We start from the raw sequence: 24,456 nt of genomic DNA, 5'->3' as shown, positions 1-24,456 counted from the left end.
AGCCCTGGGATCCAGCCCTGCATCAAGCTCCTTTCCCAGTGGGCACCCTGCTTCTCCCTCTACCTGCTCCTTCCCTTGCTTGTACTCTCTCTCTGTGGAACAAGTAAATAAAATCTTTTTAGAAATGTTAAAAAAAATAAAACAGTCTGATAAAATGAGACAGTATATGTTGATAAAAATCAGGATCTGTCAGAAAATGAGTTTAGGCTATAATCTTAAAATCTGGGCAAGTTAGGAAGCAAGATATATGGGTCACAGGATTCATACAAAGCCCTTAAGGATGGAACCGAGGTAAAAGTGTAAGATCTTGTGGGCTTCCTTACCTTTGAATTTGTGTCTCGTTCTTGGCAGCTGTAATAACAAGAAAAACATGAAAAGTTACATGATTTGTAGTGACCTTGAGGAGAAAACAAACCAGTTCTTCGGGGAAAATAATTTCATTGCCTTTAGTGCAATGAAAGATTGCACTTGATGGGACAACATTCTTCAAAAGCAGTGCACCTGGACAGTAGAACCTTCTGGCAGTCTACACTTTACTCAGGAATAAAGCCTAAGTTATTTAATAGAATGAATGGGCTGCTTGACCTTTGAGTGATCTTCCATTAAGAAGAATTCTGCCATTTGGGTGCCTGGGTGGCTCAGTGGGTTAAGCCTCTGCCTTCAGCTTAGGTCATGATCTCAGGGTCCTGAGATCGAGGCCTGCATCAGGCTCTCTGCTCAGTGGGGAGCCCGCTTCCCCCCACTTCTCTCTCCGCCTTCCTCTCTGCCTAATTGTGATCTCTCTCTCTCTGTCAAATAAATAAATAAAATCTTAAAAAAAAAAAAGACGAATTCTGTCATTTGGTAGAAGACAGCTGAAAGTTCCACTCTTCGATAATAGCTCAGACTACAGATAGTAGCAATGCTTCCTTTATACCTTCTTAACCATAGGTTTAGAGAATGAAGGCAGAGTCAATTATTCCTGGTCTAGGAATAATTTTGTGTTTTTAATTACTTAGCATGATGCATGGCTACATTTGCATGTAAAAGATTCAAACATAAAGAAGTGTTTATACCAAAAGAGAATATCCACTTTCTCCTCTTCCTGCTCAACCCTGAACCCAAGAGGTAACAGATGTTAATAGTTTGGGTCTGCAGTCAATCTTTTTGTATAATTGACATGTGATAGTATATATTTATACACATTTTTATATGCATAAATATGTGTAATATATAATTATACATGCATAATTATATATATTATTAAGATTTTTTCACACATCTGGGATCATATTATACATATAACTTGGGGACTTGACTGTTTTTCATTTAAGAGAGTGCCTTGAAAATCATTGGCATCAATAGGTTTACATCTACCACATTGTTTTTTTTTAAGATTTTATTTTTATGTAATCTCTATACACAACGTGGGGCTTGAACTTGTAACTGCAAGATCAAGAGTTGCATTCTCTACCCACTGAGCCAGGCAGGCGCCCCTTACCAAATTGATTTTAATGTTTGTGTAGTAATGTTACAGCATGGAGGTACTGCAGTATAGCCTCAACTGCTTTTTTTTTTTTTTTTTTTTTTTACGTTTTTCATTTTATTTTTTAGAGGGAGAGAGCACGCGCACAATGCATGCAGATGGTGGGGAGGGACAGAGGTAAAAGGAGAGAAAATCTTGAGCGGCCTCCATGCCCAGTGCAGAGCTGGACACAGGGCTGTGTCTCACAACCCTGAGATCATGACCTGAGCTGAAATCAAGAGTCAGACACTTAACCAACTAAGTCGCCCAGGCGCCCTCCCATCAGTTTTTGATGGACATGTAGCTATGGATAGTTTTTCCCTGTTACAAATAATGAGCATTCTTCCTTGATTGATTTGTCTCTGCAAATACTTTTTTTTTCAAATATTATTGTAATACTCTTTTAAGCTAAGAAGAACTAATTAATAGAATTCTGTGGTGGTGGTGTCTGAAGGTTTGTGTCCCCACAAAATCCATATGTTGGGATCTTAACCCCCAAAGATGTTGTGTAAGCAAGTGGGGCTTTTGCACCAGGGAGTGGGCCCTCACCAGAATGCGACCATGCTGGCTCCTTGATCGGGGACTTCCCAGCTTCCACAACTATGAGAAACAAATTTCTGTTTTTATAAGCTACATGGTCTCTGGTATTTTGGTACAGGAACCCAAATGAACTAAGACACAAGGTCCTGTGGTATGTGAAGTACTCACAGGCATAACTTATCATGGGAAAATAACTAGAATGTGTTCCTGTCCCTCTTTCCTGCACCATCTGTCCAACCTTAGATTGCGTTGGCATTTGTTGTTACAGGTACCGTTATCATTCGAGGATGTGGCTGTGGGCTTCTCCTGGGAGGAGTGGCAGTTACTGGCTCCGTCTCAGAAGGATCTGTACTGGGACGTGATGTTGGAAAACTATAGGAACCTGGTGTCAGTGGGTGAGGACAGCATTACAATCCTTTGTGCCCTCTCTTCCTCATTCGATAAAATCGGTATTGTCTGTGAAATATCTCCTGGTTTGGGCTAACGCACTGTAGGGAATAGACTTATTCTCCTCTTTGGTGCTAGGGTGTATATGCTCTCCCTTCCCCAGGAGAAGGATTTTGCTTTACTGAAGTATAAATGATATACAGACTTTCTCCAGTTTTCACAGATTCCCAAGCTTAAATACATGGTGCCAAGTTTTTAATGAGTTCCCATTTACAGGTTATCAAGCTAGCAAACCAGATTCACTTTTCAAGTCATTGCAAGGAGAACCACCATGGATGGTAGAGGGAGCAGCTCGGAGTCAAAGCTGTCCAGGTGAGTGAGTGAAAACCAAGAACATGGGGAGAAAGGACAATAAAACTCCAGTTGGCCAGTGAAAGGTCAACACTTTGGAAGTGTGTGGAGAACTTTTCTTATACCAGTTGGTGACACAGAAATCTGAGCAACTCCCTTCTGTATCTTATTTATTGGGCTTTTCTTTGCCTGCTATTAAAGGATGAGGTCTTCCTTTTTTTCCCTCATTTCTAGATCTGATTACAGTTTTGGCTCTTGTAGGATCCAGAGTTCGTACCTGGTTCCCTCCTACCCAGCTTGTGCAGGTCTTCTCCCTTTCCTTTTCTGCAGCGTTCCCGCCTCCTGTTCCTCACCGACTTGCTCCCTCATAGATGGCTTTGCATTTGGCACAGTTCTCATCTTCTGCCCATCCTCACCTCTTTAGAAAGGGCTAAAATCCCTCCCTGACAACCTGCCTCACCTGAGCTCATCTAAAAACTACACGTACCTTGTCCCTTAGGGCACCTGTGTTTACTTAATCAGCCTCTGCTTCCTTAACTTCTAGGCTCTTGGTTTTTGTGGGTTTTTTTTTTTAATGTTTTGCTTGATTCTCATATTAAAAATTTCATTCAGGGGTGCCTGGGTGGCTCAGTGGGTTAAAGCCTCTGCTTTTGGCTCAGGTCATGATTCCAGGGTCCTGGGATCGAGCCCTGCATGGGGCTCTCTGCTCAGCGGAGAGCCTGCTTCCTCTTCTCTCTGCCTGCCTCTCTGCCTACTTGTGATTTCTGTCTGTCAAAAAAAAAAAAAAAAAAAGTTTCATTCATTCTCAAGGCCTAAGCTCTTTGCTCTTTGCTGGAAAGTCCCAAATTGCCCTCTTCTACTAACGTCTATCTGCAGTGTAACCCCCTGTATGTTGCCAGCCACAGCACAGCTGCCCTTTGATGTCCTTCCTGTATGCAAAACAGAGTCCTCCTTCCTCTCAGATAATGTCTTCACTGCCATCGAGTGTATTTGAGTATATTTGAAGAGTTAAGCTCTCTGTATTCTGACAGTTATTCCCAGGTTGACATCTCCCCTTCTGTAGTCTGATCGGACCTCTAATTCTGTATTTTGCTGGCACCAAGGATAATGATCCTGGGAAGTCCTCTTTCCTTCAGTTTTAGTGTTGGAACCGGAGATCATTTCTCCTCCTGGTGAATCCTCTTTCTCCTAGTGCATTTTACTTAGGTTCTGCTGTGCTGCTGTACACGTGAGGTGCTTGGTCACTGAGTTGCCTTCAGTTTTCTGTATTATTTCTGACAGTCTCTGCTATGTTTATTAGATTTTATTGTTTTGAAAAGTCTTTGAGAACTGCATACCCTCAGTTCCCACCTCGGAGGAGGCTGTGATCATTTAGTCTTGCACTGCACCAGTTGCTGCACAGCATTGGCTGTTTTCACTTGTTCAGTTTAGGCCCTTTTAATGGTACGGCTGCATTCCTCGGTGCAGGGGGCATTAAAACAGCGGAATGTGATAAGAAAACAGGATGAATGAGAACTGGTTAAAAAAATAAGAGGTCTGCGTATATTTAGAGGCTGAGGAGTAGAGTGAGAAGTTTTGGGGCTGTGGTAGGAGGAAGGTCAGAAAATGTCCCAGAAACAAGTGACAACCTTATTCCAAAGAGAAGGAAGTGATACATTTTAGTGAATACCACAGGTCATATAATGTCCATTGAGCTGAGGAGTGACATCTGTGCCTTTGATTGTGTTGCATTTTTACAGCCAGATACTGCTGCCTTTCACCTTGAGCTCTTTTTATCTCCACAAGTTCCAGGGTACACTTGGAACTCCTGTCTTTTCTAATTTCTCTGTACTTTGTGTCTACACTACACTGACTCAGTCATGACCACACGTTTTATTGTGTTGTTTTACTGGTGGGTATGAGGCTTCTTTTTCCATATAAAGAAAAGGTCTCTGTCTTACTCTTCCTTCCTGCTTGTAGACTACATAATCATTCACTGACCCCATTGCTTGCATCCGTTCCTCACATTTTGAAAGTAGGTCTTGTTTTGTTTTGTTCTTAAATTTTGTTTTTAAATCAGGGATGTGCGTAAACTACACGGGAACTTTTTCAAACCACTGGCTTTGTCTCTTGAGATTTGGTTTCTAATCTAGTAGATATGGGGAGTGCCCTGAGTATATGAGGTTGGAAATAAGCTTGCTAGACCAGCTATGCTTGGATCCCTGTCATTGAAGAATGGCCACCCTACTGCACTCTGAAAGTTGGATCTAGTGAAGGACAGAAATACCTTCCGAGTTTCAAAGTCCCAGTTGCAAAGGGTTGACATTGGTGCCTAAAATTCTAAAAATTTTTAGCATTTGATTGTGAGGCATAGATAGGGACTATTTTTGCAAAATTAGAGGAAATTGAGCTTTGGTAAAATGTTACAGAGAGAATAAAATACTTTTTGGAAGAATGATAAAATAAGTTCTGTAAGAAAGATAGCTGAGTTTCAAATCAAAATGATGAGTCAGTAAAAAGATTTTGGAGATGGAAATGGGGAAGGCAATGTGGGAGATTCTTAACAGGTTGGCCGGTAGGAGACTATGTGAAAGGAAATGGCTGGTTCTTGTGGATTTTATATTAATAATTGGCTTAGAAAGTGTGAATTTGGGGCGCCTAGGTGGCTCAGTCATTAAGCGGACTGCCTTTGGCTCAGGTCATGGTGCTGGGGTTCTGGGATTGAGCCCCACATTGGGCTCCCTGCCCAGCGGGAAGCCTGCTTCTCCTTCTCCCACTCCCCCTGCTTCTGTTCCCTCTCCCGCTGTGTCTCTTCCTGTCAAATAAATAAATAAATCTTTTTTTAAAAAAGTGTGAATTTCGTTCTGTTTTAACTTTATAGAGCTATTTAGGATAGCCTTGCTTGATAGCTTGCTTGAGTCTTGCTTGGTAGCTGGGTAGTAGCATTGAAACATAGAATGCTACAGCTTAGAGTTCTAGGAAAAATGGTAGATAAGGCAGGTTGATGTTTTGTTCCTGGATGGAGAATGAATCTCTTAATTGGTGGATGACAGAGATGATGTAGGAACAGAATGAGAAAGAATGTGGCATTAGTTGAAAAAGAAAATTTGGGGATGAGTATGTCAAGTAGATTATAATGGCAAATATAGATATGGTTTATATGGATATAAATGACCTATATCTGTGCTATCCATTGTGTTGGCCACTGGCCACGTATGGCTATATAAATTTGACATTAAGTAAAATTAAAAATTCAGTTTCACTGCCACTCTGGTCACCCACATTCAAGTGCTCAATGCCACACATGACTGTTGGGTACCATATTAGAAAACACAGGTACAGAACATTCCCAAGATTGTAGATGTTATTGAACAGCACAGTACACAGTTATAGTATGACCAAACTAAGTAGAGAAGGTCATGTTTCCACCAGTCAGTACAACTGTACTCTTCTGTGGGACAAGGGCAGATGGTCCAAGGACCTTTTTTTTTTTTCTTTTTAGAGAAAGAATGTGCATGTGTATGAGCAGGGCGAGAAGGCAGGGAGGGAGAGAGAATCTTTTTTTTTTTTTTTTTTTATTTATTTCTTTGACAGAGAGAGAGATCACAAGTAGGCAGAGAGGCAGGCAGAGAGAGGGGGAAGCAGGCTCCCCGCCGAGCAGAGAGCCCGATGTGGGACTTGATCCCAGGACCCTGAGATCATGACCTGAGCTGAAGGCAGAGGCTTAACCTACTGAGCCACCCAGGCGTCCCGGGAGAGAGAATCTTAAGCAGCGTCCACATTGAGCATGGAGCCAGTTGCGGGACTCGTTCTTACAACCCTGAGATTATGACCTGAGTCAAAATCGAGAGTGGGATTCCTAACTGACTGAGCCACTCTGGTGCCCTAGAGGACCTATTTTTAAATTCTAGGTGGACATATATGTGTCGATATATTGGACTGAGGTTGTATCATTTTTACATAGGCTATTGAAGTATTCACTACAGTATTACTCTTTTTTTTTTTTTAAGATTTTATTTATTCATTTGACAGCACAAGCAGGGGGAGCAGCAGGCAGAGGGAGAGGGAGAAGCAGGCTCCCCGCTGAGCAGGGAGCCCGATGTAGGGCTTGATCCCAGGACCCCAGGATCACGACCTGAGCTGAAGGCAGACGCTTAACCGACTGAGCCACCCAGGCGCCCTACAGTATTACTCTTAATAGGTGATTGGTGTTTTATGTAAGTTTAGTTTTGGTGTGCAGGTGTAGTGAAAGGGGAAAGGTTTAGTAACAAGGCAGTTGTTGAATATTTTACCTCAGTAGTCTTGGGATGAGATGCTTTAGGTCCTGCATTCTGATTTTCCAATTCCACCCCTGTTTTGAAAATCCACATTGTTTTATGTTTGATTAGTGTTTGTTTGATGTCTCTGGATTTATTTTCAGATGCCTCTCCCAAAACTCTTAAGACTTGGAATCCATGAAATTCTTTCCCTGGGTCTTCCTCTTTCTCTCTCCATTCTTCCTGTAGTATCTCATTTGGTTCTGTGTAGTCCAAATATTTAAGTACTGTTTATGTACTCGTGACTTAAAACTAGTATCTGAAGGGGTGCCTGGGTGGCTCAGTTGGTTAAGTGTCTGGCTCTTGATCTCAGGGCCATGAGTTCAAGCCCTGCATTGAACTCCATGCCCACTTAAAAAAATGGTATCTGAAGTCTAGAACTTTCTCCACACACATAGATCTAACTAGAAACATCATATTTGTTCTTGAATGTGTATATTATCTCAGACCTGATGTGTCCCTCAAAATGGAGCACTTGATTCTTCACAAATGCCAAACCTCTCTCCCTGATCATCTTCAGCTTATTAAATGCCACCAGCAGCTATCCAGATGTGTAAACCACATACTGAGAAGCTATCCTGGATGATTCCCTTTTCTTCCTCTGCATTCATTCTTACAGTGAGGCTTATCTTTCCTCTTATCACTGTCTTTCCCTTCTCTGTACTGTGTCCTTGTTCTTGTACATTTCTCCATCTCTGTGGTGGTCAGTTATGCTGAAGCTGCTGTTACCTCTTGCCTGAACTCTGCAGTAGCCTCCCGTGTATCCTCTCAACAACTTCATACCTCCAGTTTATTCTTCATACAACAGCCATGGGATTATTGGTATTTTGGGAAATACCAATTCAAAGTGGGTTGTGTTCCTTCCAAAAAATATTCAGTAGCTTATGGCCATTGCTCTTAGCATAAAATCTAATTTGTAACAAGGTCTTACTAAATCTTCTATATGTTCTCAATTCTTCCTCCCTTTTCAAACTTAACTATTTCCACTTCACTTAAACTCAGGATAGTCCAGGCACACCAGCCTCTCTTGTATTTCTTGTTCATGCCTAAGTTTTTTGCCTCTGGGTTTTTGCATTGGTTGTTCCTTCTTGGAACAAGTAGGCAGAGAGGCAGGCAGAGAGAGTGCGGGGGGGGGGGGGGGGGGAAGCAGGCTCCCTGCCGAGCAGAGAGCGGGATGCGGGGCTTGATGGATGATGACCTGAGCTGAAGGCAGGCGCTTAACCAGTTGAGCCATGCAGGCGCCCCTTATTCTGATGTTTAAATATCATATGGTAATATATTCCCAAACACCAGCACATTCAATATTTGTCGGGTGAATGGATCCATCCCCTTCGTCTTCTTTTGTTTTATTCCAATCATAGTGTGGTTCTGTTTTTACTTTTGTCTCCATTTTGCAAGGTCCTATTTGGAAAGAAGAATCCCAAGTTATATTTATTCATTGTAGGCTATCCATTGTTGTTTCTAAAGTAGCTGTTCTTCCTTTTGCAGTTTTAAAATGTTGTCTTTTTTCATAGAACATAGGGCATATTTCTCTTAGACAGGGATCTTATAAAGAGCTAGCCCAAACCATGGCGCTTTTTTTTTTTTTTACATTTTCCCCCCTTAAAATTATCATGGATGTTTTCGTTGTTCTTTTTCCTAGAAGAGATATGGGAGATTGACCATATGCACTGGCACCCAGAAAACCAAAATGAGAGTAAAACTTTGGAAAGAGATCAGCAAAGATATGCACTTGGAAATAATTCCAATTTATGTGAAAGTCTTATTCCTTTAACACAAAGACACAATAAGTTTGGCTCACATTGTAAAAGTTTGAAACCACATTTGGGTTTTGTTATTCAGAATAGAAGATATGCAGGAGAGGACTCTGATGAGTTTAGTGGATGTGGGAAATCATCAGTCTACATCCAGCAGGATACAACTCTTAGTGGACTTAAATGCCATGGATGGGTGAAACCCAGTGGCACTAGATCACAGTTCAATGAACATCAAAAAATTTATACAGAAGAGAAACCACATGAATGCAGTAAGTGCGGGAAAGCCTTCTCCAGGAAGGCACAGCTCATTAGGCATCAGAGAACTGAAAGAGGAGAGAAGCCACACGGATGCAATGAATGTGGGAAAACATTCATGAGGAAGATTCAGCTCACTGAACACCAGAGAACTCATACTGGAGAGAAACCCCATGAATGTAATGAATGTGGAAAAGCCTTCTCCAGAAAGTCGCAGCTCATGGTACATCAGAGAACTCATACAGGAGAGAAACCCTATGGGTGCAGTGAATGTGGCAAAGCCTTCAGCCGGAAGTGCCGGCTCAGTAGACATCAGCGATCTCACACTGGAGAGAAACTCTATGGATGCAGTGTGTGTGGGAAAGCCTTCTCCCAGAAGGCATACCTCATTGCACATCAGAGACTTCACACGGGAGAGAAGCCTTATAAATGCAGTGAATGTGGAAGAACTTTCTTTTTCAAGTCGGACCTGACCAAGCATCAGAGAATTCATACGGGAGAGAAACCTTATGGATGCAACGAGTGTGAAAAAGCCTTCAGGAGCAAGTCAAAGCTCATTCAGCATCAGCGAACTCATACTGGAGAGAGACCGTATGAGTGCAGCGAATGTGACAAAGCCTTTGCCCACGTGTCAGTCCTCATTAAACATAAGAAAACTCATACAAGAGAGAAAGCTATAAATTCACTGAAGGCAGAGAAACCTTCCTCAGGAAGTCCTAGCTCTTTGTACATGAGTGAACTTGCACAGGAGCAAAGCAACATGAACACAGTGCCTGTGGAAATACCTTCTTTGGGAACTCAGCCCTCGTTAAATCTCCATGAGTTCCTCGGCGGTAGAAATGTAGTGTTTGTGGAACAGCCTTTTCTAAGAAGTCAGTCCTCAGTAGGTAATTGGGAATTTCCACAGGGAATAAGTCTTGCAAATACAGTGAATGTGACACCTTCTTTGATAAATTATGTCTTATATGTTATAGACATTGTGTAGGAAAGAAAATCGCTGGTACCAGAATATATCTGATATCAGAAAAGCCTGTAGCAAGAATCCTCGGCATATGTTAGAGTTCATTTTGGACATAAATGCTATGGGATGCAGTGGTGGTATAGAGGTATAGAGGTGGTATAGAGGATAAGTCTGTGAGAATTCAGACTTAATTAAATTTCTATGAAATTTCACTGGGCAGCAATGCAGATAATGTGAGAAAACCTTTTCCTGGAGGCGATACCTCCGTTGGTATCAGAGAATTCCCACAGGACCAGAACATTAGGAAAGAATGTAATGATGTTTTCAGTGATAAGTTCTACCTCATCCCATCAGAGAAGTGTAGAAACATACCTCTAGAGACACCGAATATGGACAACGTTTTCAGTAAAATGTGGAAGAACTCATAGGAAGGAGAAACCCCTGACCACAATAAAAGATGGAAATTCTAAGGTGGGGATTCTATTGCCAAACTAACGAATGTGTCACAATTTTGAATCTTGGGAATCTGGGAAGGACTTCTCTAATAAATGAAATCCTGTGTTATGTAGCAAAAACCTGTGAATGTGATGAACATGGAGCTACAACTTTATTAGTCTCTTATGGCTATTGTAACAAATTACCATGCATTTGGTGGCTTAAAACAACACAGTATTATCTTACAGCTCTGGAGGTCTAGAATCTGAAATGCGTCTTGCTGGACAAAAGGTTGACAGGGCTACATTTCTTTTTGGAGGCTCCAGGGAGAACCCGTTTTTCTTTGTCATTCCAGCTGCTAGAATTTGCCTGAATTTGTGGTTTGCAGACCTCTTCCACCTTCAAAGCCAGCAGTGGCTGATCAACTCTTCCATCACTCTGACACTGACTCCTGCCTCCCTCTCCTACATTTAAGGACCTGTGTGACTACACTGGGCCCACCCAAGTAATCTAGGATAACCTCCCTATCTTAAAATCAGCTAATTAGCAATGTAACTCCACCTACTACCTTGATTCCCCTTGCCTTATACTGTGACATACTCACAAGTCCTGGAGGTTAGGATGTAGACATCTTTGGGGGCCATTATTCTGCCTCCTTCAGACCACCCTCTGGCACCCAGTTATTTGTGTCCATTCCACATGAAAAATACATTCAGTCTCTCTCAGCACCTCAGATGTGTCAACCTATTACAGTACCGACTCAAAGTCTAAAATTCCATCTAACTCTTGAGTTTAAACGCTCTAAATCAAGAATTGGTTGAGGCTCTGGATATGATTTGTCCTGAGGTACAATTCCTCTCTGTGAGCCTGTGAAATTCTAGACACAACTCACATGGCCCTAAAATACCTAACTGCATCTTTAACTTTAAATGCCTTTTACCACATAATGTAACATATTTACAGGGTCTGGAGATTAGGACATGAACATCTTTGGGAGTCCATTCTGTCTACCACGAAAACATTAGATGTCAGAGTATTCATACTACAGGATATTCCTACCTAGCCATTAAATAAATCTAGAGAAGCATGTTCACAGAGAAGTAATTATCTTTGATAATTACAGTCCAAATACAGTAACTTTTTTCTACAATCAGGGATTCTTACACGTGTGTCATTAGATGTGACAGCAAGGAATACTATTAAGATATATAAATAAAAGGATCAGTATTGGAAAAGAACTCATAAATGCTCTAAAGGAATTGAGATTTATGTGCTGCAAATGCTGCCAAATGTAATTGTATGTATTCTGAAATTGTATAAATTAACATCTATTCTGAGTGTAGAATGCATATTCATAATGCATCTAAGTAGCAGAATTCATCACAGCCAATTCCAACAACCTTTCTTGTTTAACAGGAAATGTTTCATGTTTATTCACTCATTAAATAACAAAAAGTAATAGGTAAAATATATGAATGGCCTGTCTTCAGACATAGGGTAATAGGGAGATCAGCACAGCTAACTCGAAAGAAAGGAAACAAATGAAGGGAGTCTTAGGACTACCCCAGCCTGGACAGAGTTTCCATTCTGTCTGGGAGGGGGGAATCTCATCAGATCCTGGCAGTCTCTCTGAACTAAGGCAGAGTTTAGAGTTTGGAGAATTCAAGGTGGCTCAAATTTATGGTGCAGATTAAAGGAGAGGAGAGAGCTGCACCCAAAGCGAACCCAGTCCCCCACATGATTTGAAGTTGTAATCAGCACATATGTGTGAGGAAGCTCCCTGGGCTGGAGGAAGAACCACTGGAACGAACAGGCAGAACTGTCCTTGGAACTTACACACGTTGGGAGTAATTTGTTTCCACCAGTTGGAATGGAAACCCCTCCCAATATTTGGAAAGTTACAGTGGAACTTCAGAAAAATAGTGCCTCAGTGAATCACTCAGATTGGCTCTAGAGTAATGGCTGCTCTGAGCCCTCCTGACAAAGGATAGATGCAAGCTGCTACAAAACCAAACTGTATCCAAGCAGTTTAACTGCTTCCCAGACCCACGCCCAGTAGTATTTAAAGAAGAGAAAGCAGGGGCGCCTGGGTGGCTCAGTGGGTTAAGCCACTGCCTTCAGCTCAGGTCATGATATCAGGGTCCTGGGATCGAGCCCCTGCATCGGGCTCTCTGCTCAGCAGGGAGACTGCTTCCCGCCCCTCTCTCTCTCTCTCTGCTTGCCTCTCTGCCTACTTGTGATTTCTCTCTCTGTCCAATAAATAAAATCTTTAAAAAAGAGAGAGAGAGAAAGCAGTCCATCAGCTGAGAAAACCAACAATGTGGAAATCACAATGTCTGGCATCTAGTCAAATCTTACCAAGTTATGCAAAAAAACAAAACAAAATTAGGACCTATAAACATGACAAAAAGTCAGTAGAGACCCAGGATTGACCTGGGTGACAGAATTAACAGAAAATGATGTCAAAACGGCTATTATAAATATTCTGTCTGCTTAAGAATGTTGTAGTAAATGGATTATAAAAATTACTGTGGGGTTTCTTTCCACATGGGCAAAGGGGTAGATGAGGCCAGTCTACTCACTGGAGCCCCAAGCCTAGGTTGTTCAGCCTTCCAGGAAGAGGTCAGAAGGAGATGATTTCCATCAGTGAGGACCAGATCCCATGAGGAGGAGACCCAAGCCCAGCTGAAGTTGGGAAGTATAGTTTGGTCTCTTTCTAGTCCCTCTGGATTTTCTGGGAACTGAGGCACCTGTGCTGAGTCACAGTTTTCTGGAAGGTGCAGTTTGGGATATATTGTCTTCCTAGTTAGTGGCTAGTGCTTCTTGCCACAGGGGTCTGGGACATGCAATCCATCTGCCTTTGTTTTTCTTCACATGCGAATTCTGCCTGGGTTCAAATAGCTATTAAAGAGCGTGTCTGTCAGACCCTATTAAAGATGACTGGAGCTTCTATATGCAGCATGTGACGGAATTGGTTTTCTTTGGGTCGATTCCAAGCTCATCCTGTGGCTCAGCTTGGACAAGGTCATCTTGGTAGGTCTTTCCTGCTGTGTGGCTGCAGCAAGAGATGGCTCTAGAGAGCTCTCGTGTGGGAGGCATTTGCCCTCATTCCTCCTGCTCTGGGGGGTTAGATGGACCCCATATTAGGAGCTTGGGAGGGGAATTTGTGGGTCCTACTGAAACTTACTGTTCCCTTTATCCCATCCCTTCTGCTCCTGGTCCCCAGAAAAAACTTCAGTAGTCTGTGTTCTGTGGAGTGTTTTGTCCTCGCCTCCTCTTAACAGCTCTGTCGCCACGAACAGGAAACTTCTAGAACAATGTCTGCCATGTAGTGCCTTGAAGACTAAGCAAGCAATTTTGAAGTAGTATTGTTATGAATGGGATGATGATTTCAGCGGAAAGAAATTTGATTTACATACTTTAGAACCTCACAACACAGTCTATACAGATTTACAGATTCCACCTACTTTCGTCTTGATTTCCAGTCTAGAACTTGGGTCTCTAGATTTTAGAACCTGCCAGACCTCAGGGAAGAAGTCCAGAATCAGCTGTCCCACAACAAGTTGCCTAATGCTAGTTCTATATAGGGGAACAGTTACTCCAGGTTTAGCTTTCTCTATATTTGTGTTTTAGGGGTGAAGGTAGACTAGAAATTCCTAGCTGGTGTGTGGGCTGATTAGTCTGCTCTCTGAGGGCTCTATTTTCTAACCCCAGCTTTGTACTTTTAAGAATTCATCCTTCGTGGGGCACCTGGGTGGCTCAGTCAGTTGAGCATCCAACTCTTGATTTTGGCTTGGATCATGATATCGGTCATGGGACTGAACCCTGTGTTGGGCTCCACACTGAGTGTTGAGCCTGCTTGGGATTCTCTCTCTCCTCCCCACCCACCACCCCAAACCCCTGCACTCACATGCTCTCTCTAAAAAAAGGAATTCATCCTTCATGAAAAGAAGGGTGTTGAATAATTGTCAAAACTCTAAAAGCTGGGGTGCCTGGGTGGCTCAGTGGGTTAAGCCTCTGCCTTCGGCTCAGGTCATGATCTCAGGGTCTTGGGATTGAGCCCCCGCATCAGGCTCTTTGCTCAACGGGGAGCCAGCTTCCCCCTCTCTCTCTGCCTGCCTTTGTACCTACTTGTGATTTCTCTTTCTGTCAAATAAATAAATAAAATATTTTTTAAAAAAAGAATTACTAAAACTCTAAAAGCTTAGTCTGTCATTGAAATGCATCCTTTATTCTTTTTTTTTTTTTTAGATATTTATTTATTTGACAGAGAAACAGCGAGAGTGGCACAAGCAGGGGGAGTGGGAGAGGGAGAAACATACTTCCTGCTGAGCAGGATGCGATTTGGGGCTCCATGTAGCGTTCCATGTGGGGCTCAATGTGGGTCCTGGGATCTTGACCTGAGCCAAAGGCAGAGGCTTAACAACTGAGCCACCCAGGTGCCCCTTGTCTCCTTTACTCTTAATCAGAGCTTTCTTGTCAGATATTCAGAACCAGAAAAGACAGTAGACTAAAAATGCTGATGATTTCCAAAGAAGGAAAATATGACCAAGGCCCTGGTGGGTTTTTGTTTCTTGCCCTGTCATCATGGATTTGCATGGATTTATTTATAAAAATAACAAGTGGAAACACACAAGTATTCCTAAATTCAGAATTGAAGGAAGAACAAGCCATACAATCAGCATTAGGGAAAAGGTAGAATAATGAAATGTAGACCACTGAATTTGCTAAAGGAATGCAGGTGAATAGATATATAAGAATGTATGGGGGCGCCTGGGTGGCTCAGCGGGTTAAAGCCTCTGCCTTCAGCTCAGGTCGTGATCTCAGCGTCCTGGGATCGAGCCCCGCATCGGGCCCTCTGCTTGGCTGGGAGCCTGCTTCCTCCTCTCTCTCTCTCTGCCTGCCTCTCTGCCTACTTGTGGTTTCTATCTGTCAAATAAATAAATCTTTAAAAAAAAAAAAAAGAATGTATGATGTAGGGGGGCCAGGCTGACTTAATCGGTTAAGCAGCTGCCTTGAGAAGAGTGGCAGCTACTAGGTTCAGCTCAGAAGAATCTATATCTGTCTGGGTATGATGTTGGAGAATTCTAGAAATCTGTGACAAAAGTTAAAGATGATTGCTATGTGTCATGCACATAGTGTCACAGACAATAGCCTTTCCTTTTTCAGTTGCCCTGGCTTCCAAAGAGCTTCAAGATACTGGAGTTCAGGGGCACCTGGGTGGCTCAGCGGGTTAAAGCCTCTGCCTTCAGCTCAGGTCATGATCCCAGGGTCCTGGGGTCGAGCCCCGCGTCAGGCTCTCTGCTTAGCGGAGAGCCTGCTTCCTCCTCTCTCTCTCTCTGCCTGCCTCTCTGCCTACTTGTAATCTCTATCTGTCAAATAAATAAATCTTTAAAAAAAAAAAAAAGATACTGGAGTTCAGTTTATAGGCAATAGATTCTTAGTCTGTCTTCTGTTCCCAGATAGAATTTGTGTGCTCTCACCTTCGGTAGATACTTGATCTGTCAAGGTGAAACTGTGTCAATTCCTGACACTTTCATGCTTTTCCTTAGATAGTTCCCACCAAGTCCAATTATAAGTGTCCCAGTCTTTGTCATTTCCCATGAACAGGCTATCCAGCTACCAAGCCAGATATGGTCCTTAATTTTGAGCACAGAGAAGAGTCATGGAGCATAGAAAATGAAATGCAATGTCAGTACTTTTCAGGTAAGTGAGCAACTGAGAACAAGATGTGAGACTTTGAAAGTAACATAGTTGGCCATGAGGGGATGACCTCTTCCGAACACATTTTAACAAGGGTCAGACTTTAGGGGTCCTTACAGACACATTAATGAGGCTCTCTACCTGGTGTTTCGGGGAGATGTGCACCTCTTTTTCTCTCTTTGGATTGATTTATGTTGGGTAGAATATTTCCTGTACAGCTTCCAAACCTCCTCTTCTATTTCCTCTCTGGCAGTGCCCCTTCCTGTTTTCTCAGCAGCTCTTATTTTCACCCCTTTTACCTGAGCAAGGGATGTAACAATTCTAGTTAACACAGAAGTCTTTTATCCTACATTCAGGTTTTTGACTTCAGTGGGCCTTCTCTGAATGTATCAAAACAAGCTAAGAAGGTGGGAATGTTGACCACAGTGGTGGTGTCTTAATATATTAGAGCTTGTTGTCTGTTGCATAATGAATTAGAAATGAATCTGTAAGAGAGGCGCCTGGGTTGCTCAGTTGATTGGGCATCTGTCTTCGACTTGCGTCCTGATCCCAGCGTCCTGGGATCAAGCCCTGCATTGGGCTCCTTGCTTGGTGGGAGGCCTGCTTCTCCCTCTCCCACTCCCCCTGCTTGTGTTCCCTCTCTCGCTGTATCTCTCTCTGTCAAATAAATAAATCTTAAAAAAAAAAAAAAAGAATCAGTAAGAGGGGTTAACTATGCTTATCTTTAAATGAGAAGTCGAGATTCTTCATTCTAACCTGCCTCTACCAGATATTTGTTCAAGACTTATATTGGCATCTTTCTCTGGTCATTGTCTGCACTTGATGGATGGACCTTGTCCATTCTCTGGGCATCTTCAAAAGTCTCCAGAGTCAGAGATCATGAAGCTTTGTCCTTGCCTATTTCTATCATTTGTTCCTAGTGTGGTTTATTCATTTTCATGGCCTTAAGAATACTATTTATATGCTGATGAGCCCCAAATTTCTCTCTCCAACCTAGACTTCTTTTATTCATACACATTCGCCTATGTGTTTCATTTCTGCACTTGGAGATCTAGTAGCTACTTCAAATGTCATGTCACTCTTGGTTCCCCTTCTCACTCACACCACAAATCCAGTCCATCAGCGCGTGTAGTCTGTACTTCCTCCTCATTGTATCTGGAGGTCCTCTACTCCTTTCTGTAACTATTGTTTCACCCAAGCCCCAACGTCCATTGTCTCTTGCCAAAGTTATTATAGTTTTCTTGAGAATGCTCTCACTTCTTTATTCTTGCTTCTCTCTATTCTCCACGTAATAGCCAGATTTCTTGGTCTTTTTTTATTATTTATTTTTAAAAAGTAATAGAAGTCAATTGTTCCATCCTCTCACCCCCAAAATTCATGAAGACAAAAAGAAACTTTAGAAACATGCAGGCTTATAAAGACCTCAGTTTCTGACAATTATCTGTGTATGGAAGATAATTAAGCCATCATATGGAAATAACAGTCTTCTGAGTTGGAGAAAAGAAGGAAAGATCTAAAGTATAATCCAAAAAAAAAAAAAAAGTGATATGTGCCATAGCAGGTCTTTACCGATTGTCCCAAGCACAGTCCACAATCCTAAAAATAGTATTTATGTCACAATACTTAAGACCTCGTTAGTGTGATAACTGATATATATACACACAGGATGACATTCTTAAAGTGAAAATCAGGACATGTCATCTCTCTCCCACTATTACCTTGAATGGCATCCTGTTACTATTAGGAATATCCAAATTCCTCCCACATGTGAGCATTTCCTGACTCCTGCCTAAATTTTTGCTTGCTTTTTTATGTAAAAATTTTTTGAAGTATAACATACTCAAAAATATATAGCTATAAGGATACAGCTCAGTTAATTTTTATAGTCAGTATACTGTGTAACCAGCACTAGATCGGTGAGAGTACCAGAGTACTGTGCAGGGTGCCATTGTGTGAACATAAAACAAATTCCCTTCCACATTCAGGCTGTTATAAGTAATACTCCTACATATCTTTACATAAAGGTCCTTTATTTTATATTTTTCTCCTATTGAAAATGTTTATTTCTGAGCAATTTAGACTTAGTGAGAAATCCCAAAATTATACACGAATTTCTTACATACTCTTTTTTTAAAAGGTTTTATTCATTCATTTGAGAGAGAGGGAAAGAGAGAGAATGAGTGGGATGAGGGGCAGAGGGAGAAGCAGACTCCCTGTGGAGCAGGGAGCCTGACATGGGGCTCGATCCCAGGATCCTGAGATCATGACCTGAGCCAAAGACAGATGCTTAACTGACTGAATCACCCAGGTGTCCCTTACATATTCTTTTTTGTAGATTTCCCTAAGTGGTAATATTTTACCACATTTGCATTATCACATTCTATCCACCTATTATTCCATTCACACACATATACACATACTGTTTTTCTGAACTCTTTTTTTTTTTTAAAGATTTTATTTATTTATTTGTGTGACAGAGAGATCACAAGTAGGCAGAGAGGCAGGCAGAGAGAGAGGAAGGGAAGCAGGCTCTCTGCTGAGCAGAGAGCCCGATGTGGGGCTCGATCCCAGGACCCTGGGATCATGACCTGAGCTGAAGGCAGAGGCTTTAACCCACTGAGCCACCCAGGCGCCCCTTTCTGAACTCTATACAGAAATACTTGAATGTGTATTTCCTAAAAATAAGTTAATTTTTCCATGTAACCAAAATACTAAAAAAAGAAAAAAATCAGAATATTGGTATGGATATAGAACAATTATCCAATCTACAGAGCTTACTCAGATTTTACTGATTGTCTCATTACTATTTTTTATAGTAAATGGAAAAAATATTTTTCTGGACCTTTCCTTATTATCTTGCTCATTCTATTGTGGGTACATTGGCTTTCACTCAGAAGTCAGAGCTCACTAACTATGACCCAAATCCTTTAGGTAAGAAACCATATGAATGGAATAAATGTGCAGTGAATTCTTATGAACCACTCGTGACCATGCTTCAGAGAACTTGTGCAGGAAAGAAATCTCACGAATGCTGTGATTGTAGGAAAGCCTTTCCCAGTAAGTTAAAGCTAATTACTCATCAACAAACTCACACAGAAGACAGACCATTTGGGTGCAATCAATGTCAAAAAGCCTTCATTACAAAGTCAGCACTCATCTGTCATCAGAAAACTCATCATAGAGAAGGGAAATCCTATGTATGCAGTAAATGCGGGAAAGCTTTTCCTTGGAAGTCAAAACTCACTTTACATCAGAGAACTCATTCAGGAGAGAGACCTTTCAGATGCAGAGTATGTGATAAAGCCTTCATGGTTCGGACACATCTCACTGCACATCAGAGAACTCACACAGGAGAGAAACCATACGAATGCTCAGATTGTGAGAAAGCCTTCTCAAAAAAGGCTCAGCTCGTGATTCATCAACGAATTCACACAGGAGAGAGACCGTATGGATGTAGTCAATGTCAACAAGCCTTCATCCAGAAGTCAGATCTCACTAATCATAAGAAAACTCAGCATGCAGTCAGGAAATCTCATGGATGCAGTGAATGTGGGAAGGTTTTGTCCTCTAAGTCAACTCCTATTATACATCAGAGAACCCATACAGGTGAGAAGCCCTTCAAATGCAGTGTATGTGATAAAGCTTTCACATCGAATGCACATCTTATTGTCCATCAGAGAATTCATACGGGAGAGAAGCCATATGAATGTTCAGATTGTGAGAAAGCCTTCTCCACTAAGGCACATCTTATGATTCATCAGCGAATTCACACAGGAGAAAGACCATATGGCTGCAGTGAATGTCAGCAGGCTTTCTTCCAGAAGTCAGGTCTCACTAACCATCTGCAAAATTGTCATGCAAGAGTGAAATCTCATGGATGCAGTGAATGTGGAAAGGTTTTGTCCTGTAAGTCAACTCTCCTTATACATCAGAGAACCCATACAGGTGAGAAGCCTTTCAAATGTGATGTCTGTAATAAAGCCTTTACAGCTAAATCCTATCTCACTGTACATCAGAGAATTCATACAGGAGAGAAACCATATGAATGCTGTGATTGTAAGAAAGCATTTGCTACTTTGTCAACTCTCATTGGGCATCGGAGAACTCAAACAGGAGAGAGGCCCTATGGGTGCAACAAATGTCCAAAAGCCTTCTTCCGGAAATCAGCTCTTATTAATCATCAGCGAACTCAGCATAGGAGAAAATTCTCTATGCAATGACTATAGGAACGTGAGAAATAGTTTTTGATTAGTCCTGTCTGTTCAGAGAATTCATATAAAATGGAAATGTCATGAACACTTTGATTATAGTAGACCATTCTGGAACTTCTATAGGAAATAAACCTTCTAGATGCAATGAAAGCTGTAAGCCTTTCATCTGAAGACTCCTCTCAGTATACCGCAGGGATGGCACCGAAAGAGAGAAACATTGTAAATGCAGAGATTGTCAAAAATTTCATTTGAAACTCACAGGCTATGTGTTTAGGAGGAAACACCTGTGGATGCAGTGAAAGTGGGAAATCATTCTTTTCAAATCACATTTGTTATACATTAGGATATTCATTCAGGGGAGGGACCCTGCTGTTGTAGTGAGTGCAGAAAAGCCAAGAAAAATCACATCTCATTGTACATCGTATTTGACTTTATTATTTTTTGGGATTACGTGTAGGAACATAATTTTTAGGAGTTAATAAAATTTATTAAATATTATGCTTGTAATATAAATTTTATTAGACATAAAATATTAAGTAATAAAATCTCATGGAAATAGAAATGTTCTATTTCCTCATAAATCAGAATACCTTATAATATATAATTTGACTTAGTAAGAATTCTAAAGCATTAGACTGCATAAATTTGCTGTCCTTATTTTTACTGTCTTTTGAAGTGTTTCTGCCAAGTGTGATGAACTATCACTACTTGAAACCGCCATTGTTCTAGAGCCTTATTTCTTAGATATGCAAAAGTGATAAAAGATTTACATGGAATACTAAAAAATAAGCAACATATGAGACAAAGGGGGAGAAAAGACTTGTGTTCACATGTGTGTTCATGTATATTTATTGCAAGTGCTGTATAATGCAGGAAGTTTGGATTTGTTATGAAAACATGTCCTTGGGCACTAGAAACATTTTCTCTCTTAGCATTTCCTAAAATGCCCAGTATTTAGTAATATTAAGGATAACACTGCAGAAGTTGGAATTCTTGAACATAGCTGGATTGGAAACTGGTTCACTTGCTGTGGAAAACAATTTGGCAATTCCTCTAAAAAGTTAAATATAGAATTACCACATGACCCTGGAGTGCCACCGCAGCTATATATTGAACAAAATTGAAAGCAGGTACTTCAGTACTTCTACGTGAATGTTCACAGCAGCACTGTTCACAATAACCAAAAGGTGGAAGTAATCCAAGTGTCCATCAGTGGATGAATGGATCAGCAAAATGTGGTACGTGTGTGTATATACATGTATTCACATAGATACCCATAATGAGTACTGATTACCTATGCAAGTGAAATGTTGTTGAATGTTATAACATAAGCCTCAAAAACATGATAACTGAAAGAAGCCAGAAACAAAGGACCACATTTGTATTCCTGTTTATATGTAATGTGGAGAATAGGTAAATCTATAGAGACGGCAGATTGGTGGGTTCCAGGGCCTGGGGAGAAGAGAGCATGGAGACTGACTGATTAATGGTTATGGATTTGCTTGTTTCTTTTTTAGAATGATACAAATGGGAACTAGGTAGAGGTGGTAGTTGCATAACATTGTGAATGTAGTAAACATCACTGGATTGTATACTTCGAAATGCTCATTTTGTTTTATGTATATTTTTACATCAATAACGAATATACTTGGAAAAAGTACTATTGCAAAAACTGTTGATTTTTTTTTTTCAAAGATTTTATTTATTTATTTGACGGGGAGAGAGATCACAAGCAGGCAGAGAGGCAGGCAGAGAGAGAGGAGGAAGCAGGCTCCCTGTGGAGCAGAGAGCCTGATGCGGGGCTCGGTCCCAGGACCCTGAGATCATGACCTGAGCCGAAGGCAGCGGCTTAATCCACTGAGCCACCCAGGCGCCCCAAAACTGTTGATTTTTATCTGCATTTTGCGTGCCAGCATTCTTGCGATGATAATGCAAAATTAAATGATAAATATCAATGGTAATTAATGAAAAAAATAACTGCTTAGCAAAGCAGATGCAAATATATCTTCTTCATCTTAATAGATATTAGCTACCAAACTTGACAGCTACCTTTACACTGAATGACAAAACTTGAGAGATGTTCCCTAGTTGTTTGGCAGTGAGGTCTGCTGCAACATCTCTCCTGAGCTGGAGATCATTTTTTTTTAAATATTTTATTTATTTGACAGAGAGAAATCACAACTAGGCAGAGAGGCAGGCAGAGAGAGAGGAGGAAGCAGGCTCCCTGCCGAGCAGAGCTGAGCTGGAGATCTTAACCAGCACAATATGTCAATAATACAAATGAAAAGGCTTACTATTGCAAATGAAGAAAAAAGTTGTCATTATTTGCAGATAACCTGATTGCCTAGATGGAATGACAGGAGAATCCACAGATAGCCATAGAGAATAATAAGAGTCCAGCAGGATTCTCTGGATACTTGATCAATATGCAGCTTCAGTTGAGTACCAATAAAGTGCTAGTATATAAATACATTATCACACTAAGGAAGCATCCTAAACTCCTACATCCTTGAGTGGTTTTTTAAAAATAATGTTGATTTTTGTCAAAAGCTATTTTTAGCATCAATGGTGACAGTCATGTGAATTTTCTTCTTAGATATATTAAGTGAATTTTATAATAATAAAACATATATGGTGAATTTTAGTGTTATTATTTTATTAATAAAATTCCTGCTCTTTCATTCCTGGTGTATGTCTCACATATTTTTTTTTACTGCCATATTTCTAGTATTTTTTTCTTTGGCCCATGTTTTATGAGGAGGAATACTTTAAATTTCTAAATATAAGCAACACATTCAGTCCTACATTTATTACTTATTGCTAAAGCACATACACACACATACATACATTTTTTTAAAAAACAGGAAGAAAACTGCTAGAATGCACACCTGAGATCTGTGGTTATCTCCGGGAAGAGGAGTAAGCCTAGAAATGAGAGAGAGGATGCATATCAACTTTTTTCTGTCATATTTTTACATTATTCTTTTCTTTGTGTATATACATATGAATTATTTTTAATAATTTACTGAATTAATAAAAATATAATTTTATGTATATTATCACAGAATTACTAAGTGTTGGAATTCATGATACATGTTTCCACAAAGCATTTATATCCTTCATTCATGGCATAATTTATATTGTATTTTTTTATTTTATATATGTGTCTCCCACATTAGGCTGTGAGCCCTTAGGTATAATGATCCAGTTCGGTTAATCTTGATATATCTGAGGATCTACCTCTTTTGGCATATGGTAGGTATTGAAGGAAATTTTTGAAATGAAAGATAAGGCTTTACCTTTGAGATTATGTTCTGGACATGCACACTTAAGGATTTGGGAAATCGACTAAATAAAGAACCATCTTGTGTGGCTGTATAAGCATAAACAGAAGCATGCTAAAATGGCTACTCTGAGTGGCAGTTTTGAGTTCACTGGTATGGAGTGCTCGTCCCAGAAATGTAATTTCTGTCCAGGGAGTTGCCAGGGGACTCAGAGCTGGGTATATTGGAACAAGTCTGTGACCTGTGCTGTCATACTGAATTCTAACTTCATGACCTTCAGTCTCTTTGCTGAACTGCTTCTTCCCATGACCCCAAGAGAATGATGTCTGATGACTTTTCTTGGTCCAGACTGGGATTGGGGTCCTGGGGAATACCTTTCTTCTCTCATCCTATGCTTCCACATCATATACAGGCCATGCATGGAGGCCCATACACTTGATTCTCACCAGCATGGCTGTGGCCGCCTTCTTGGTTCTTCTCTACAAGGGGATTCCCCCAGACAATACTTAACCTGGGGACTATCACCCAGCCTGGGCAACACTGGATGTAAACTGGTCTGTTATATCCATAGAATGGCCTCAGGCCTTTCTCTGCACCACTTCCCTCCTAAACAGTTTTCAGGCTGTCACCACCAGCCCCAGAACTTGTGGGTGGATGGGGCTCAAATACAGAGCTTGGAAGAACATCGGTTCTTCCTGCTTCCTATGTTGGATCTCCAACCTGCTGAGAAGTGTCTTTGTTCCTATGCTGTTAGAAGCTCTTCAGCATATTCA

At 41.0% G+C, this 24,456-nt stretch overlaps 1 protein-coding gene across 8 annotated transcripts in view; it reads left to right on the top strand.

Annotated features, from left to right (window-relative positions):
* The window catches only part of ZNF577 (zinc finger protein 577), a 30,510-nt gene extending 8,435 nt beyond the window's left edge, over positions 1-22,075 (top strand). For 6 of the 8 annotated variants that reach the window (XM_045988263.1, XM_045988262.1, XM_045988257.1 and 3 more), the window contains 3 exons: positions 2,313-2,439; positions 2,708-2,803; positions 8,720-12,616. In XM_045988263.1, the coding sequence (XP_045844219.1) occupies positions 2,406-2,439; positions 2,708-2,803; positions 8,720-10,074 (1,485 nt within the window). In that variant the 5' untranslated portion in view covers positions 2,313-2,405 and the 3' untranslated portion in view covers positions 10,075-12,616. Of the gene's footprint in view, positions 1-1,067; positions 1,108-2,312; positions 2,440-2,707; positions 2,804-8,719; positions 12,617-19,119 lie in introns of those variants that run through there. The other 2 variants (XM_045988264.1, XM_045988258.1) reach the window with 2 other exon arrangements.
* The last annotated feature ends 2,381 nt before the right edge of the window (positions 22,076-24,456 follow it).

The sequence above is a fragment of the Meles meles genome, chromosome 19, assembly GCF_922984935.1.
Source record: "Meles meles chromosome 19, mMelMel3.1 paternal haplotype, whole genome shotgun sequence".
Taxonomy (NCBI): domain Eukaryota; kingdom Metazoa; phylum Chordata; class Mammalia; order Carnivora; family Mustelidae; genus Meles; species Meles meles.
The sequence above is the reverse complement of the archived record's forward strand: the minus strand, read 5'-3'. Positions and strand labels throughout refer to the sequence as shown.